This window comes from Grampus griseus (assembly GCF_964374135.1).
Source record: "Grampus griseus genome assembly, chromosome: 8".
NCBI classification, from domain to species: Eukaryota; Metazoa; Chordata; class Mammalia; order Artiodactyla; family Delphinidae; genus Grampus; species Grampus griseus.
In genome coordinates, this window is record NC_139002.1 from 72,404,368 (window position 1) to 72,421,967 (window position 17,600).

At 49.3% G+C, this 17,600-nt stretch overlaps 1 protein-coding gene across 1 annotated transcript in view; it reads left to right on the plus strand.

Moving 5' to 3' along the window:
- OTOG (otogelin) overlaps positions 1-17,600 on the plus strand; it is a gene marked incomplete at both ends in the record, with an annotated part of 85,477 nt that overhangs the window by 14,497 nt on the left and 53,380 nt on the right. The window contains 9 exons of the mRNA XM_082660099.1: positions 37-83; positions 542-687; positions 8,729-8,861; positions 9,739-9,916; positions 11,518-11,642; positions 12,527-12,739; positions 14,325-14,517; positions 15,875-15,949; positions 16,558-16,601. Of these exons, the coding sequence (XP_082516225.1) occupies positions 37-83; positions 542-687; positions 8,729-8,861; positions 9,739-9,916; positions 11,518-11,642; positions 12,527-12,739; positions 14,325-14,517; positions 15,875-15,949; positions 16,558-16,601 (1,154 nt within the window). The remainder of the gene's footprint in view (positions 1-36; positions 84-541; positions 688-8,728; positions 8,862-9,738; positions 9,917-11,517; positions 11,643-12,526; positions 12,740-14,324; positions 14,518-15,874; positions 15,950-16,557; positions 16,602-17,600) is intronic.

The following is a 17,600-nucleotide window of genomic DNA, read 5'->3' on the forward strand; positions in this document are numbered from 1 at the left end:
GGGTGAGCCCCTGCCCCCCTGGTCTCTGTGTTTCAGCACATGCACTGCGGGCAAGTGGCTGTGCAGCACATCTGTCTGCCCAGGTATGTCTGGCCCCATCTTGGACCTTACCCCCTACCAGTCCCACAGCTTTTAGGGCAAGGAAGCGCTGGGGGCCAGGCCTGCTGCTGGCGTGGGGTGGTCACTCAGTTCCATCGGCTCCGCACGCCCCTCTTCATTTCCTCAGAGCTGCTTTGCCTGATTAAGGGGTTTTGCTCCACCCCTGTTAGGGAGGGTTTTTCATGGGCTCCTTCCTGAGCGTGGGGGGCCTGGACCGAGACTGGTCTCCATGCTCGGGGCCTGGTCTCCTGTCAGAGGGAGATGCTCGGGGCAGGGCTGCATCTCCCTTCAGACAGGCCTGGGCGGGGGGCGGGCAGGGATCCAGACACTGCCCTCATACCCGAGGACAGGGTGCCGTCTTCTCTTCATGCTCAGAGCTGCAGGGCAAGGCACTCCCTGTGGGGCAGCTCCCCTGGGTTAGCTGCCTTTCTCTGCCCCTCAGCCGAGTGTTCAGTGACTGGCGACATCCACTTCACGACCTTTGATGGCCGCCGCTACACGTTCCCTGCCACGTGTCAGTACATCCTCGCCAAGAGCCGCTCCTCGGGCACCTTCACAGTAACACTGCAGAATGCCCCATGTGGCCTGGTAAGGGCTGAGACCCCAGACCTGAACCAGCCAGCCACCCCTGGCTGCCACCCCCTAGAGAGGCTGGGGATTTAGGGCAGGGCCTCAGGTCCTTCCACAGCCCACTCATCCTGCTGTCCATTCTTTCTGGGCAGAGCCAGGGGGCAGCAGACTGGGTTCTGGCTCCAGAACATCTGCTAGCTGAGAGTCACTTCCCTGTCCTGGGCCTCATTGTTTTTTATTTTTTTAATTTTATTGGAATATAGCTGATTTACAATGTTGTGTCATTTTCAGGTGTACAGCATAGTGATTCAGGTATACATATACATATATTCATTCTTTTTCAGATTCTTTTCTTATATAGGTTATTACAGAATGTTGAGTAGAGTTCCCTGTGCTGTACAGTAGGTACTTGTTGGTTATCTATTTTATATATAATAGTGTGTGTATGTTAATCCCAAGCTCCTAATTTATCCCTCCCCGCCCCCCGCCACATTTCCCCTTTGGTAACCATAAGTTTTCAAAATCTGTGAGTCTGTTGCTGTTTTGTAAATAAGTTCATTTATATCATTTAAAAAAAATTAGATTCTACATATGAGTGATATCATATGATATTTGTCTTTCTCTGTCTGACTTACTTCACCTAGTATGATAATCTCTAGGTCCATCCAGTGTTGCTGCAAATGGCATTATTTCGTTCTTTTTTATGGCTGAGTAATATTCCATTGTATATATGTACTACATCTTCTTTATCCATTCCTCTGTTGATGGACATTTAGGTTGCTTCCATGTCTTGGCTGTTGTGAATAGTGCTGCAATGAACATTGGGGTGCATGTATCTTTTTGAATTATGGTTTTCTCCAGGGATATACCCAGGAGTAGGATTCCTGGATCATATGGTAGTTCTATTTTTAGTTTTTTTAAGGAAGCTCCATACTGTTCTCCGTAGTGGTTGTACCAATTTACATCCCTACCAACAGTGTAGGAGGGTTCCCTTTTCTCCACATCCACTCCAGCATTTACTGTTTGTAGATTTTTTGATGATGGCCATTTTGACTGGTGTGAGGTGATACCTCATTGTAGTTTTGATTTGCATTTGTCTGATAATTAGTGATATTGAGCACCTTTTCATGTGTTTTTTGGTCCATCTGTATGTCTTCTTTGGAGAAATGTCTGTTTAGATATTCTGCCCATTTTTTGATTGGGTTTTTTTTTTGACAGAGAGCTGCATGAGCTATTTATATATTTTGGAGATTAATCCCTTGTCAGTTGCTTCATTTGCAAATATTTTCTTCCATTCTGTGGGTTGTCTTTTCATTTTGTTTATGGTTTCCTTTGCTGTGCAAAAGCTTTTAAGTTTAATTAGGTCCCATTTGTTTATTTTTGTTTTTATTTTCATTACTCCAGAAGGTGGATCAAAAAATATATTGCTGCAATTTATGTCAAAGAGTGTTCTGCCTATGTTTTCCTCTTAGAGTTTTATAGTGTCCAGCCTTACATTTAGGTCTTTGATCCATTTTGAGTTTATTTTTGTATACAGTGTTAGAGAATGTTCTAACTTCATTCTTTTACATGTAGCTATCCAGTTTTCCCAGCACCACTTATTGAAAAGACTGTCTTTTCCCCATTGTATATTCTTGCTTCCTTTGTCATAGATTAATTGACCATAGGTGCATAGATTTATTTCTGGGCTTTCTATCCTGTTCCATTGATCTATATTTCTGTTTTTGCATGAGTACCATACTGTTTTGATTACTGGAGCTTTGTAGTATAGTCTGAAGTCAGGGAGCCTGATTCCTCCAGCTCTGTTTTTCTTTTTTTAAATTAATTAATTAATTTTTGGCTGTATTGGGTCTTCATTGCTGCACACGGGCTTTCTCTAGTTGTGGCAAGCGGGGGCTACTCTTTGTTGTGGTGCGTGGGCTTTTCATTGCGGTGGCTTCTCTTGTTGTGAAGCATGGGCTCTAGGCATGCGGGCTTCAGTAGTTGTGGCACACAGGCTCAGCAGTTGTGGCGCATGGGCTTAGTTGCTCTGTGGCCTGTGGGATCTTCCTGGAGCAGGGCTCGAAACCGAGTCCCCTGCATTGGCAGGAGGATCCTTAACCACTGAACCACCAGGGAAATCCCTAGCTCCGTTTTCCTTTCTCAGGATTGCTTTGGCTATTTGGGTTCTTTTGCATTTCCATACAAATTAAAAATTTTTTGTTCTAGTTCTGTGAAAAATGCCATTGGTAATTTGATAGGGATTGCATTGAATCTGTAGATTGCCTTGGGTAGTATAGTCATTTTGACAGTATTGATTCTTCCAATCCAAGAACACGGTATATCTTTCCATCTGTTTGCGTCATCTTTGATTTCTTTCATCAGCATCTTACAGCTTTTAGAATACAGGTCTTTTGTCTCCTTAGGTAGGTTTATTCCTAGGTATTTTATTCTTTTTGATGCAATGGTGAAAAAAAATCTCTAAAATTGGTCTAATTCAACTTAATCTCTGCTTCCTTGGATTGTACCTTCAACATCTCTGTATTCGTTTATTCATTCGTTCATTCAGCATATACTGAACATCTATGTCTTCCAGAAGCTGTGTTGAGTCTTTGGGACTGGGATGAATTAGACCTGGCTCTGCCCTCCTGGACCTTACAGTTTGGTGCGTGAGGCAGACAAGTGACCCCATAACCTACTATGTTACAGGAGCTGTGACAACATGGACAGTACAGAGTAGATCTGCATGGAGGAACTTTTCCCCGTTATTGTTTCACCCAGATGTCAGGTGGGAGGAGGAGGTGGATCAGGAAAGGCTTCCTAGAGGAGATGAGCCCTGAGCTGTGTCAACCACTTGTGAACATAACTGAGCAAAAGGCCAACCTGCAGGTCTGGGGTAGATGCGAACTTGTTTGTCTCTCAGTAGTGACTGCACTGTCCCTGAGCTGACCATGCTAGCCAACCTCACCAGTCCTGGTCTGGTGGCACTGAAGCACCTTCTAGCATAGAGGAGCAGGGGCTCACACCCCTAGCCAGCGGGGCCACCCCCAGTCCTTCCTCCCTGCTGGCTTCTGCAGCCCCAGCACTGAGGACCCTGAGTGTGAGCAGACATCAGCTGGACATGCCCCTCGCTGGCCCTGGGGACCCATGCTGAGCTGTGGACTAGGTGGAGGGCTGGGCTTTCTCCCTCTTTAGGCCTCAGTGGCCCCCACCCCTTTCTCTGCCAGAGAATGGCCTGGCCCTGACCTTGGCTGCTATCTGAGTCAAGAGAATACTTGTCCTCAAAAGTTGGGTCACTCTCATCACATCCTGAGGGTGGCAAAAGGCAAGGCAGACAGACACAGCCCACCTGGGCTCCTTCCCACTTATGGAGGTCTGGCGTCTTAGAATACCTGAGGGCTGTGGGACCTCGGGGGGTCCCTTACTCAGCCCTCTCTCTAACGGGTCCCTGACTGGCTGGCCAGCCTCAGCCTGAGGTAACCTGCTTCAGTGCTGGATGGCGCCTCTTGATAGCACGTTCTTTTTACCATGAGCCGGGTCTCCCCCTTGTGACGTCATCCATGCTGATGAACTGATGGAGGGCCAGCTTTGGGCCAGTCCTGGACTGGGCACGGTGAGGGTTACACAGATGAATCTGACCTGGTCTTACCTGCCAGGAGCTCACAGCCTGATGTGGGAGGTCCGTCACGTCCTCAGATCGGTTGCTTCAGTATGAGATACAACACCATCAGTGCTGTAAGAGGGGAGTTCTGTGAAGGAAGAAATACCCCTGTGGGGTAGAAGAAAGGAAGAGGGAAAGCCTCATGGCAGAGGTGGCATTTGAGCTGAGTGACCTAAAAAGTGGGCCTGGAAAGAGAAACAGAAATAAAATGTGTATATTTGAGGATGGGGAGGAAGGGCAATCCAGGAGGATTAGAGTACATGAGAAAGGCAGTGAGGTTGGAATGTTCTAGAATGCATTAACACAGAAGCAGAAGGACTTGGCAACTGGCTGACTGTGGCTGGTAAAGTTAGGGGGGATGTGGGAGAGAAGCAGGAAAAGTCAAAGAGGAAGCTGTGACTTCAGTCTGGGTGAACAGAATGGGGTGGGGTGAGGACAGTAACGGAGAGGATGATGAAAACTACTGGCACAGTGCTAGGAACTTCCATCACTTTTGCATACAGCATCTAGTCTAAGGCTCAAAATACCCCCACTTGGTAGTTATTATTATTCTCCCTATTTTCAATATGATGAGACAAGCTTACAGAGGCTTGGGGCATTTCTGACAACCCACAGCCAGCAGGAGGAAGAGCTGAGCCCGATCCAAGGCTGGGTGTTGTCCAGAAAGCCTGTCACAACCTATTATTAACACCTTACGTTAATTACAGATAATGAGCCAGTATGGATACATCAGTAACTGAAGCCACACCTTATTCAGATTTCCTTAGTTTTTCACCTAATGTCATCTTTCTGTTCTAGGATACTACATTACATTTAGTCATCACATCTCCTCAGGCTCTTCTTGGCTGTTATAGTTTCTCACACTTCATTTTTGATGACCTTGAAAGTTTTGAGGAATACTGGTCACTTACTTTGTAGAATGCCCCTCTTTTGGAATTTGTATGATGTTTTTCTCATGGTTAGAGTGGGGTTGTGGGTTTTGGGGAGGAAGATTGGAGGTAAGGTGTCCTTTTCATCACATCTTACCAAGGGTACACACTATCAACGTGGTTTATTATTGTTGATATGGACCTTGATCATCTAGCTGAGGTCGTGTTTGCCACCGAGAAGTTACTCTTTTTTCCCCCTTTCCATACTGTTCTTCTCTTTGGAAGAAAAGTCGTTATGTTCAGCCCACACTTGAAGAATGGGGAGTTATGCTCCCCTCCTTGAAGGCACAGAATTTACGCAAGTTTTTCTGCAGATTCGTTTTTTTCTCCCTGATATATTTATTCAGTCATTTATATCAGCATGCGCTCGTGGATATTTATTTTATTTTATTTTATTTATTTATTTATTTGCGGTACGCGGGCCTCTCACTGTTGTGGCCTCTCCCATTGCGGAGCACAGGCTCCGGATGCGCAGGCCCAGCGGCCATGGCTCACGGGCCCAGCCGCTCCGTGGCATGTGGGATCTTCCCGGACCGGGGCACGAACCCGTGTCCCCTGCATCGACAGGCGGACTCTCAGCCACTGCGCCACCAGGGAAGCCCTCATGGATACTTATTTTATAATTTGGTTTATAATCCAATACTTTTTGTTACTCAGATTGTTCAGCTTTGGCCATTGGGCAGTCTTTCACGTGGCTCCTGTGTCCCTTTGACACACCTCCATCACTGTGTGTGTGTGTACGTACTTCCTTAACCTTTCGGCCCTACAACATGTACCAGGCTCATCTCGTATATTTCCTGTCCCAGTCCTAGAATCAGCCATTTCTGCAAAAATATTACCAGGCTTTCTTGGTTCCTTTTATTAGAGAATGGTGTCAGAAACCAAGACCTGGGCACACACTAGGTATGCTCATTGCTACTGGGGTATCATTTCTTTTAGGCCATTTCAGCTGACAGAGAAAGGAAATATATGAATAACCCATGCATATCCTTGTCTAACCAACATATATACACATATCGATAAATATTTCTATAAATAACCATATGATGTGTGCTAATCAGGAGTTCATACTCATGTTCCAACTCTAAGGTACTGCCATATGGATCATTCTAGCCTCCTCCCCTCGCTTATCTCTAAACACCCACTCCAACAGTAAGAAACCTGGCTTCCATTATTCACCTGTTCATTTACCTAACTGTTCAATTCCAGTATACATGTAGGAGTATCAGAATTATTATCCTGTATCTCCATGGGAAATAACTTTATCAAGTAGAGTACAGTGCTTAGGCACAATTCCTTTTGCTCTTAGTCTTACAAACTCCATTTATTTCCAAAGTAACTTAGGTCAACAGCTTTCCCCAAAACCCCTTTAGTGAGGTTGCTTCATATATTTGTAATATATTAGATGCTTCTGTCACAGTCTGCATTCCATTCTGGGATCCCCTGACCTCCTACATGATTTTTTTAGATTGCACACATTAGCGTTCACTCTTTATGCTGTAAAGTTCTGTGGCTTTGACAAATGCAACCCCAAAGTATTTCATGCACTTTTCTTATATGTATCCAATAGGGAGGACCAACCACATGTTGTATCTCTATTTTGCAGAGGAGAGAACAGAGGTTTGTAGAAGTTAAGTGTGTTCTTTAGGGTCTTATGGTTTTCAGTGACATCAGGATTTGAACCTAAGAGTGACTAAAGGTGCAGGCTTTCTTCCTGCACCAGTGACATGTCCAGGGGGGACCAGAGGATAAGTGGGTTTGACAAAGAAGGTGATGTTTTAGGCACGATGATTTTGAGCTGTTTCAGGGATTGTCCCCTTGGGCAGAAACTTAAAAGAAAGGTCATAACTGGTTGTACAATGTCTTTCTGAAAAATTTCAAGCTCTGATCAGTTCATTTCAGTGCTCGATTGTATTACTTTCCTGTTACACTTTCTCTGGCTGTCTTTGAACTTAGGATAAAGTCCAAAAATATTACAAAGCTCTGCCTAAGCTGGCCCCTGCCTACCTCGTTTTTTTTTGTTTTTTTTTTTAATGAATATGTTGAAGTCCTAACTCTTAATTAATTAATTTATTTTTGCTGTGTTGCGTCTTCGTTTCTGTGCGAGGGCTTTCTCTAGTTGTGGCAAGCGGGGGCCACTCTTCATCGCGGTGCGTGGACCTCTCATTATCGCGGCCTCTCTTGTTGCGGAGCACAGGCTCCAGACGCGCAGGCTCAGTAGTTGTGGCTCACGGGCCTAGCTGCTCCGCGGCACGCGGGATCCTCCCAGACCAGGGCTCGAACCTGTGTTCCCTGCATTAGCAGGCAGATTCTCAACCACTGCGCCACCAGGGAAGCCCTCTGCCTACCTCTTGAACCTTAAACCACTTTGCCCAGTGGGCTCTGACCCCTCTGGTCTTCTTTTACATCCTTGAATACAGTAAAAGCCTTCCTGTCAGGGATTTTGTACAGGTTGTTCCTTCTGCCTAGATGTCTTCCCCATTGCCTTCTTCCGTTACCCAGCCAGCTTCTATTGCATCCTTCTGATCTCAGCTCAAATGGCTTGAGCTTTTTTCCCATGCCTCAGTTTTCTGATCTGCATAATGGAGTAGTTAGTAGTACTTACTGAATAGGATTGCTATGATGATTAGGTGGGTAAATATGTTTAAAAATATATCAGAATGGTACTTGAACATAACTCTAAAGTTAGCTGTTACTATTATGTTATAATAATATTGTAGTATAACTGTTATATTATTGTTACGTTACTATTATCATTCCCTAGGATGACCTTTCCTATCTCTGCAGGCTGAGTCTCGTTCCCTCACTATATGCTTTCCTAGCACCCTACACCTCTTTTCAGCACTGATCAAAATAATAATTAACCAACTTTGTAATTACTTATTTAATGTCTGTATCCCACACGAATATCTATTCTTCTTGAGGGCAGGGACTATATCATTTTCATCATGTATGACTGTGTGACCATCTTCTGTGGAAGGGAGGTATGAATGGGCCCAATGTGTACTACCCATTTCAGAGATAAGAACCTGAGGCCTAGAGAATATTAGCTCATTTCCCGCCTGCTTATGAGTGGAGCGTGATACTCTGCAAGATGTGACACATAGAAAGAGCTACATAAACACCCATAAAAGGATGAAATTTAAGTCCTGGATTGCAGTCAAGTGGGGAGGCCAGTGTTTCTGGGGCTGGACTCTGGGTCATCTGGGGTCCATCTCTGCTCTGTGTCATAGCCTGAGGGTTGACTATCATTTTTATTTGTATTTTCCCAGTTCTGCCACTAACCTTCTCCAGTCTGTGCCTCTGCCTTACCATTCCCCAGATGAAAGCATTTGGTTAGAGGACCTCTAATGTCCTTTGGGCCTCTGTCACTGTGGGGAGGCTTCCCCTAGCCTCAGACTGTGCTGAAATCCCTGCCTTTGGAGGGCTCTGTTGGGACCAGCAGGCAAGACAGACTAACTCTGCCCCTTTGGCCTTCCTTTCTCTCTAGAACCAGGATGGAGTCTGTGTCCAGTCAGTGTCAGTGATTCTGCATCAGGACCCTCGGAGGCAGGTGACCCTGACCCAAGCAGGGGATGTCCTTCTGTTTGACCAGTACAAGGTCACCCCACCCTACACAGACGGTACGGCCCTGGTGGATGAGAGCTAGCTGAAAGGTGGCGGCCCAGGCTCTTCTGGCCAAAGGCACTGCCAGACGGGCAACAGCTCACATTCTAATACTGGGTGAATCAGGCCAGGGGGACACCTTGGTCCCAGGAACATGGACTCTGGACTTATAAAATTGTCTTTGTCCCCATCCCAACATGACAATGGGCTTCATGGCAATATGATGGCTTCTCCTAACATTAGGATATTAATGGAGCTGTCTTCCATCCCTACTCTCACTATCTATTAATTATTATCCTTTCTGATTTCACAAGGTATTTGTGATAGCTCGTAGGAAGCACATCTAACAAAAATGGCAAAACTATTAAGAAATAAACTGGCACCAGAAAAAAATTAAAAAAGAAAAAAGGATAAGGGCTCAAGATTGAGAAAAGGGGAGATGGAAGAGTGTAAAGAGCCCTGCCCCCCGAAAAAAAGGCAAGCCACAAAATGTGTAAAATTCACTGCAACTGAATCTAAAACTTAAAATTGCTACAATTGAATCAGAAATCATATTGTGAGCTTCCTGGTAGTCACTGTGCGAAAAAAAAAAGGGTAGTTAACAGAATTCTCCTTTGCTAGAAAAGGAAACACACGACTTAGGGAGGCAAAGCTTTAATTGGCACTCGATGCTAGAAGAAATTTCTCAGCTGCCATGGTAGGTTATTCCTGGGTCCTGACTTAATCATTGAATAGGATTTTCTCAAGGCTCCCCAAACCAACCCCCAGGCAGAGCCTCACTGTGTGTGAAGACTGGGCTGGGTATGGGGGTCAGCGTGGGCCATGCAGGTGGTGGCGGTGGATGGGGTGATACTGTCTGAACCTCCTACATCCCCGCTCCGGTTCTGTGCCCAGACGCCTTTGAAATCCGGAGGCTCTCGTCCGTGTTCCTGCGCGTGAGGACCAACGTGGGTGTGCGGGTGCTCTATGACCGCGAAGGACCGCGGCTGTACCTGCAGGTGGACCAGCGATGGGTAGAAGACACTGTGGGCCTCTGCGGCACCTTCAACGGCAACACGCAGGACGACTTCCTGTACGTGCCCTGACCCGGAACTGGAAGGAGAGGGGGAGGCAGGCCCCTTAAGAGTGTGTGCGGGCGGGCTGGCGCTGCCTAGGAACGTTTCTCCCGGGCTGCCGTGGGCTCTGTGTTGCCAACGTGCACCATTGATTATTTAGTCCTCTACATTTAAATTTAAGTATGTTTCTTTAAAGCAGTGGTTCACAGTCTTTCTTGCGCCAAAGAATCATCCCGGGAGCTCGTTAAAATGCTGATTCCTGGGCCCCACTCCTCAAGAATCTGATTTAGGATACTGCCCGGGAATCTAATTTTTAATAAGCACCTCTGTAATTCTAGTCTGTGAGGTCTAGAGAGATACCTTGAGAAATACTGTTTTACAGTGAGGTCTTAATATGGGTGGACCTCAGGCTGAGTTTGATCTGGCTCACGGTTTTGTCTGTTTTAACTGGTTGTGAACACTTTTAGATGAGTGTGAGCCCCCAGTAAACCAATGATGCCCAAACCCTTGCTTTCTATCCCACCAGGCCATTTTAACTCACGTACCTTTCCTGCCTGGTGCTTGTGGTTTGCATCCTGTGAGCCTCCCCGTGTTCTGGGGAGGGCTATTTCCCATGGACCGACAGAGAGTTGAGAGAAAAGTCTATCTAGGCATGGACACAGTTGAGGAATTTGAGAGAGGACGAGAGTCTGACCTTCCAGAAGGGAGAACAAAGGGTTGGTCTTGACGGCTGAAGGTTCTGGCCAGTCCTTCAAGTTACATGCGTTGGGTGATGCAGAAGGAAACATGAGAGGCTTTCTTCAGACAGAAATGAGAATTTGTTTGGAAAAGCAAGAACAGGAAAAACCTGGGAGCTTTTCCATGCATGTACATTTTAAAATGTAGCACCCTACTCTGCCTTGCCTGGTGGAGCTGATGTTAGCGCAACTGGTTAGAATGGTGAGGGCAGACCTTGTTTAGTGTGGGCTGCTTGCCATGCTGCTAACCGTGAACTCTGGGTGGCAATACTGCTCTGTGTAACTTGAGTGTTCCCACTGCTCTGGAGCAATAACGTGCCTGTGGTGGGCGCCAGGCAGAACCTGCCCCTCGTGGACACTATGATCTCTCTCCATTTTACCGTCTACACCCAGTTCGGTGACCTTTGGAGACTGGTGTTGTCTAGGAAACATGCTTCTCCCCTTCCCCCTTTTATTGCCCCTCATGTGACTATTTCCTACCTGGAAAGAGAGGGAGGGCAAAGGAGTTTGGGGGAACTGCCCTTGGGGGAGGGAAGAGGAAGTCTTGATGTGGTGAAGTTTGGTTGATGGTGTCCCTGTTTATCTCTTTCTGACATGAAGAACTGGGGTGGGTGGTGAGGGGGACAGTGTGTGGCCTCAAGCCCGTTAGGAGCCTGTTGAACGTGATGGGTGTGTGTATGCACGCACATCTGTAATTGTATGTGTTTGAATGTGTCTGTGTAGATCCCCTTGGCTGTTTGCGTGTCTGGCATATATTTGTGTTCTGTGGGTGTGTGTGCGTGTGTGTACATGGGCAGGTGGATGCTTACCTGGGTGTATGCTGTACGTTCACTTGGGTGCACGTGGGCCAGTGTGTGAATGTGGCTCTGCCGTGGCTGCAGGTCCCCAGTGGGTGTGCCTGAGAGCACCCCACAACTCTTTGGCAATTCTTGGAAAACACTGTCCGCCTGCTTCCCGCTGGTCTCCGGCTCCCCGGTGGACCCCTGTGATGTGCACCTGCAAGCCGGTGAGGTGATGGGGGGGGGAGGGAGGATGGGTGTGACTGGTTTGAGAGAGATGAGATGGGAAGCTGGGCATGAGGATGTTGACCACATCGGGTAGGAGTGATCAGAAAGGAGAAGGTGCGGGGAGGGGACTGGACTTCCCTTCTGGTGAGGGGCAGGCAGAAGGGAACCTCACGTCCTATCCCTGTCACCTACACATACATTTGTACCAGCTCCCCCATCCCAGGGCAAAAGTCCGAGGTCTCACAGTGGCCCCACCAGGCTCTACGCTCTCCTCCCATCCCCCTTATCTCACCTCCTCCCCCATCCACCTCCCACCCTCCCCCTTCCTCCAGCTGCACTGGCCTCCTTGCTCTCTTCCTACACGGCCTGGTCCTTCTCTCCAGGTCTTTGCACTTGCTGTTCCCTTCACCTGGAATGTTTTTCCCTCATAAACACATGCCTCACTCTCTCACCTCTTGCGAGTTTTTGGTCAAACATCTTTCCACTGAGGGCTTCGGACCACTGGGTTTAAAATCACAATTCCCCTCCCGCCCCAACTTGCAATTCCCATTCTTCTTCCTAGCTTTCTCTCTCTCCTTAGATTCTTCCCCTTTAATTTACTATGTAAGTCGTCTAGTGATGGTCTCCTCCAACCAGAATGTCTGCTGTATGAGGGCAGGGACTTTTGTCTGTTTCGTTCACTCCCTTGACTCCTTCTGGCATATGGATTCATGCCTGGCATGAGGAATGCATTGCACGAGTGCCTGTGCATGGGCACACACATACACACACACTCCCGTGTACAGAGTCCCCTGAGCTGTGGGGAAGGACGGAGGGAGAGACTGGGGCCTGGGGCACCAGGCAAACCAGACCTCTGACCCTTGGCCCGTTTGTCTGTCTCCAGCCTCCTATGCCCTGCAGTCCTGCAGCGTGCTCACTGGGGAGCTGTTTGCGCCCTGCTCCACGTACCTGAGCCCTGTGCCCTACTTTGAGCAGTGCCGCCGGGACACTTGCCGCTGTGGGCAGCCCTGCCTGTGTGCCACGCTAGCCCACTATGCCCGCCTGTGCCAGCGCCATGGGCTCCCCGTCGACTTCCGTGCCCACCTGCCAGCCTGTGGTGAGCGCCCCACGCTTGTGTGCCCATGTGAGGACGGCTGGAGGAGCCGGAGCTCCAGATCTGAGTGTCCACCTGCCCCCCTGAACTCTCCCCTGGGACGTCCTACAGTCTCCTCCAGCCTAACACCCCTTCCTCCCAAACTGCTTCTCCTCCCGTGCTCTCCACCTCTGCCGAGGGCCCCCATCCATGGATTACCCAGGCCTGACACCTGGGCACGTGTCACCTCCAGTCCACCTCCAAGTCCTGTAAGTCTGGTCAACTGCAAGTTCAGCCAGTTCTCACCACCGCCATTGCCACCACCCTAGTCACAGCCACCTAACAGGTGTCCCTATAGCTTCTTCTCACTGCAGCCAGAGTGAACTTTCTAAAGATCACTGGCTGTGTGGCCCTCAGGTTTGAGTGCACACGTGGCTCAATGGGCCTGGGCTGGCCCGTACCCACCCCCACTCCCACCCCAGGCCACACACCTCTCCATGTCTTGGTCATCTCTGTGCCCCCAGCCCCAGCACAGGGCCTCACTCTCAGTAAGCTTTTAGCAAATGTTTGTTGAATAAATGGAAAAGGCACAGTATAGTAAGTCTCCTACGTATGAATGAGTTCCGTTCCTAGAGCATGTTCGTAAGTTCAGTTTGTTCGTAAGTCAAACAAAGTTAGCCTAAGGTACCCAACTAACACAATCGGCTGTATAGTACTGTACTATAATAGGTTTATAATACGTTCGCATCTTTGAAAGTTCATAACTCGAAGGTTCGTATGTAGGGGGCTTACTGTACTGGGAGTCAGGAGACCTGAGTTTTATTCCAGCCCTGCAGGTAACTTTCTGTGTGTCTGTGACAAGGCCCTGCCCGTCTCTGAGTCAAAGTTTCTCCAGAGCTGGTTGGATAGGACCACATTAGAATCATCATGGGAACTTTTAAAAAATGCACCTGTCTGAGCCATATCCACTATCAATTAAAACAATGTATCTGGCAGTGAGGGGCAGGGGTCAGCATTTTTAAAAGCTCCCAGGTGGCTCTGATGCGCAGCCAGGGTGAGAACAACTGGGCTTGGCAGTCTAGGTGGCTCTACTGGCCCTGACAGACTGTGGGAGACCCCAGGGCAGTGGGATGGTGTCCAGATGAGGAGAGGGCAACCCTGAGTCTTGGACAAAGGGCCCCGAGAGGCTGCTGGAGGGAGCACAATTGATCTTCATAACCCATGGAAGCGAGAGAGGCAGAAGTGTGTGTGTTTTTACAAACCTGTGCATGTGTGTCTGTGGGTGAGTGCAGGGCTGTCAGGGGGCAGTGAGTTCCACTCCTTCCCCAGTATCACTACCTAAGAGGAACGCCCTGCAGAGAAAAGGAAATACCAATGGCAGGGTCCAGGCTGAACTTGGGAGGTGGGACCCACCTCTGTGGCTCTGCCATTCTGGTGTAGTGGGAGGCAGGCTGGGTTCAGATCTCAGCTGTGACCTTGACCTGCTGTGTGACCTTGGACAAATGTCTTAACTTCGCTCGTTCTCAGTTCTCCTCTTTATGATGATGACTCCACCCCACACAGTTGTGAGTAAGAGAGAAACAAAGCACAGTTACATTCCTCACTACAGCACTGTCCTGTGAGGCTACCAAGGAGTACAGCCCCTGTGTGGCTCCGTGTGGACAAACCTGCCAGGACCTAGCCGGCCCTGAGGCCTGTGGAGTTGATGGTGACGGCGACCTCAGCGGGGACGAGTGTGTGGAGGGCTGTGCCTGCCCACCAGACACCTATCTGGACACCCAGGCTGACCTCTGTGTTCCCAGGTGAGCAGGCTGGCTTGAGCTCTGTGTCAGGTGGTGATGAGGCTGGGGGTCTCCAGAGCATATGAAACTGGGGTGCCTGACTGGGCCTCTCATGTCTCTACTTCATCTCACAATCTCAGGGCAGAGCTTGGAGGGTAAGCTGGGTCAGTGGTCGGGTGGGCTTCCTCTTCTAGACACCCCTCCCCCTTCCCTGGCCTCTCTTCTCAGCTCTGGCTCTTTGCTCCAGCCCAGAACAACCCCGCAGAGCCAACAGGGTCTCTGCCCTCATCTCTCCTCTCCTTCCACAAATCTTTACTGACCATGTATGTTCCAGACATTTCTAGGCCCCGGGAATTCAGCAACGAACGAAACAGAGTCCTGCCCCACAGAGCTCACATTCTGGGTGGTGAGACAGATAATAAGCAAATAAACAGATCCTTCATGGGTCTGGTGGTGACAAGAGCTATAAAGCCAAATACAGCAGAGTGAGAACAGAGGGTCCTGGGACAGGGAGGGATTACTGTTATGTCATATGAAGTGAGCATGGGAGGAAGGCCTTTCTGATGAGGTGACATTTGAGCAGAGATTTGAGTGAAGAGTGCTGTAGGCGCAGGGGCACAAGGGGAAGGCCCTGAGACCTGCCTGTGGGCATTCTCGGTGTGGCTAGAGGGCAGAGTTGCGGGGGAGGTGGGAGGTGGTGACCTCACCTCACAGGATCCTGGGGCTGACTGCCAAGGTCCTTGTTCCCCTCCAGGCCTATTTCTCCATCTGTAAAATGGTATCACATTCAACTGAATAATGGGGGAGCTGGAGAGAAGCCCCTTTAGGGAGCATATTTGATTCACTCACTCAGAGACCTTTTGTAGCTACAGTCCTCCCTTGAGATCCAGATGTGTGCCCTGCCCCGACCCCTTGAGTTTGAGCATTGCCAGAGAAGGGAGCCTCTGAGGGTTATATGGGGTGGAGGAGGATTTAGAGGGAGAAGGTGGTGAGAAGCACTGGGGTTGGATGAGTTCAGACATCCCTTCCAGCCCTCGACTGCTCTGCTTCAAGGCCTGCACTTGGCTGTAACCGGCAGGTGCCATGGGAGGTATGTGAGAAGGCAACGCAGCCTTTGGCCTCAGATGACCTACAAAGAGGAGGCTGCAGAGACGGTAGCATAAGGTTCTCCGCCTTATGCTAGAAAGATGACGTATTTGGAGGGCCTAGCCTGGTGTTCACAGTATTTTAACAACCTGTGTGGTATAGGCACTGAGCCATCAGAACGGATGCTGGGTCTGAATGCCCCTGGCTGGCTGAGGGGTGGGGCCCCTGTCCTTGGCTGTTCCTGCCCCAGCTCCTGAGCTGGCCCACCTTTCTCTGTTCCCGGCTTGTATAGGAACCAGTGCTCCTGCCACTTCCAAGGAATGGATTATCCCCCTGGAGACAGTGACATCCCATCTCTAGGCCACTGGTGAGCTCCCTAGACAGCAGCACTATTATCTTCTCTTTATTATTATTATTTTTTAATTTTATTTAAAAATTTTTTTTGCGGTACGCGGGCCTCTCACTGCTGGGGCCTCTCCCGTTGCGGAGCACAGGCTCCGGACGCGCAGGCTCAGCGGCCATGGCTCACGGGCCCAGCCACTCCGTGGCATGTGGGATCTTCCCGGACCGGGGCACGAACCCGTGTCCCCTGCATCGGCAGGCGGACTCTCAACCACTGCGCCACCAGGGAAGCCCTATTATTATTATTTTTAATCTTAGTCTGGCTGCGCCGCAGGGCATGTGGGAACTTCCCAGACCAGGGATCGAACCCGCGCCCCCTGCAGTGGAAGCATGGAGTCTTTACCACTGGACCACCAGGGAAGTCCTATTATCCTCTCTTTAAATGGAAGTTGCTGACTAAAGAAAATTCAGCAGTGCAAAACTTTCCATGAAGCGACACCCACCCTCCCCCTCTGCACAGGGAGCCAGGGACAGAAGTGGGCATGTCCTTCTGAATCCTGCAGTAAACTCGAGGTCTCCAGGCCCTGCAGTGACTGGGTGGGCTGATCCCAGTGCCTCTCTCTCTCTCTGCAGCCACTGCAAAGATGGGGTCATGAGCTGTGGTAGCAGAGCCCCAGGTAAGGGTGACAGGGAGGGTGGGGCCTCCTTCATGGTAGTGGGGTTGTGGAGCGCTCTAGGACAGACCAGGACAGGGACACCCCACCCCAGGTCTTGTGCCACACTGAGCCTTCTGTGTTCTTTGCCCTCTCGGGAAAGGTTCCAGCTTGGAGGGTGGCATTGTGAAATCCTGTCCCAGCCTCAGCCCCACTCAAGTGGCTGTCCCTCCTGCTTCTCGAGAAGATGCTGAGACTCCATCTCCCTCAGGGGTAACCAGTTGGGGTATCTGGACAGTCCCTTGACCTCCCCTGGGTCCTGGATTTCCTCTGTCTGAACCATCACGTGTCTACTGAGGCTGACTCTGTGTCCAGTGCGGGATGTGGGATCACAGCAGTGGGGAGGATAGGCTGAGCCTTTGAGATGCTCACAGGCAGTAGAGATGGGGGCATCAGGGTGGCACCCTGGTGGATCAGCCTGTGAGGACCTTGGAGGTGGTAGGGCAAGGAGACTGGAGCCTTCAGGGAGGACCTCCTGGGGTGGATGGTGCCACTAAGTATGGAGGTTGGCACAGAGGAGATCAGAGAATAATCATATGGCAGGTGGCAAAGAGCAGGGCCTCCAAACTCAGGTAGCCCTGGGTTCAAATCCTGCCCAGCACTCACTACCTGTGCAGCCCTGGGTAACTCACTTCACCTCTCTGAACCTTCGCTTCCTCTTTTGTATATAACCTAGATTCCTATGTTCTCCCCACGTTTTGTGTATTTCCCTGAGAGTGTTTTTCTTTTTGTTGTTTCTGGCTTCAGGTTTCTGCCCTTTAGGACTTTTATTTCATCTCCTGTAGCTATCCCTTTCTCTCTGTTCCATCCCAGGGTGGGCATAGAACTCAGACCCCCTTTATTGATTTTCCTAAAAAAGATCGCTCACATGGTATAAGTGTATACGGCCGACACGACTGAAGGCTCTGGGAGAGAGAGTGGGTTTATGTCACAGAAATACAGGTAAATGGGAAGTTGACTTCC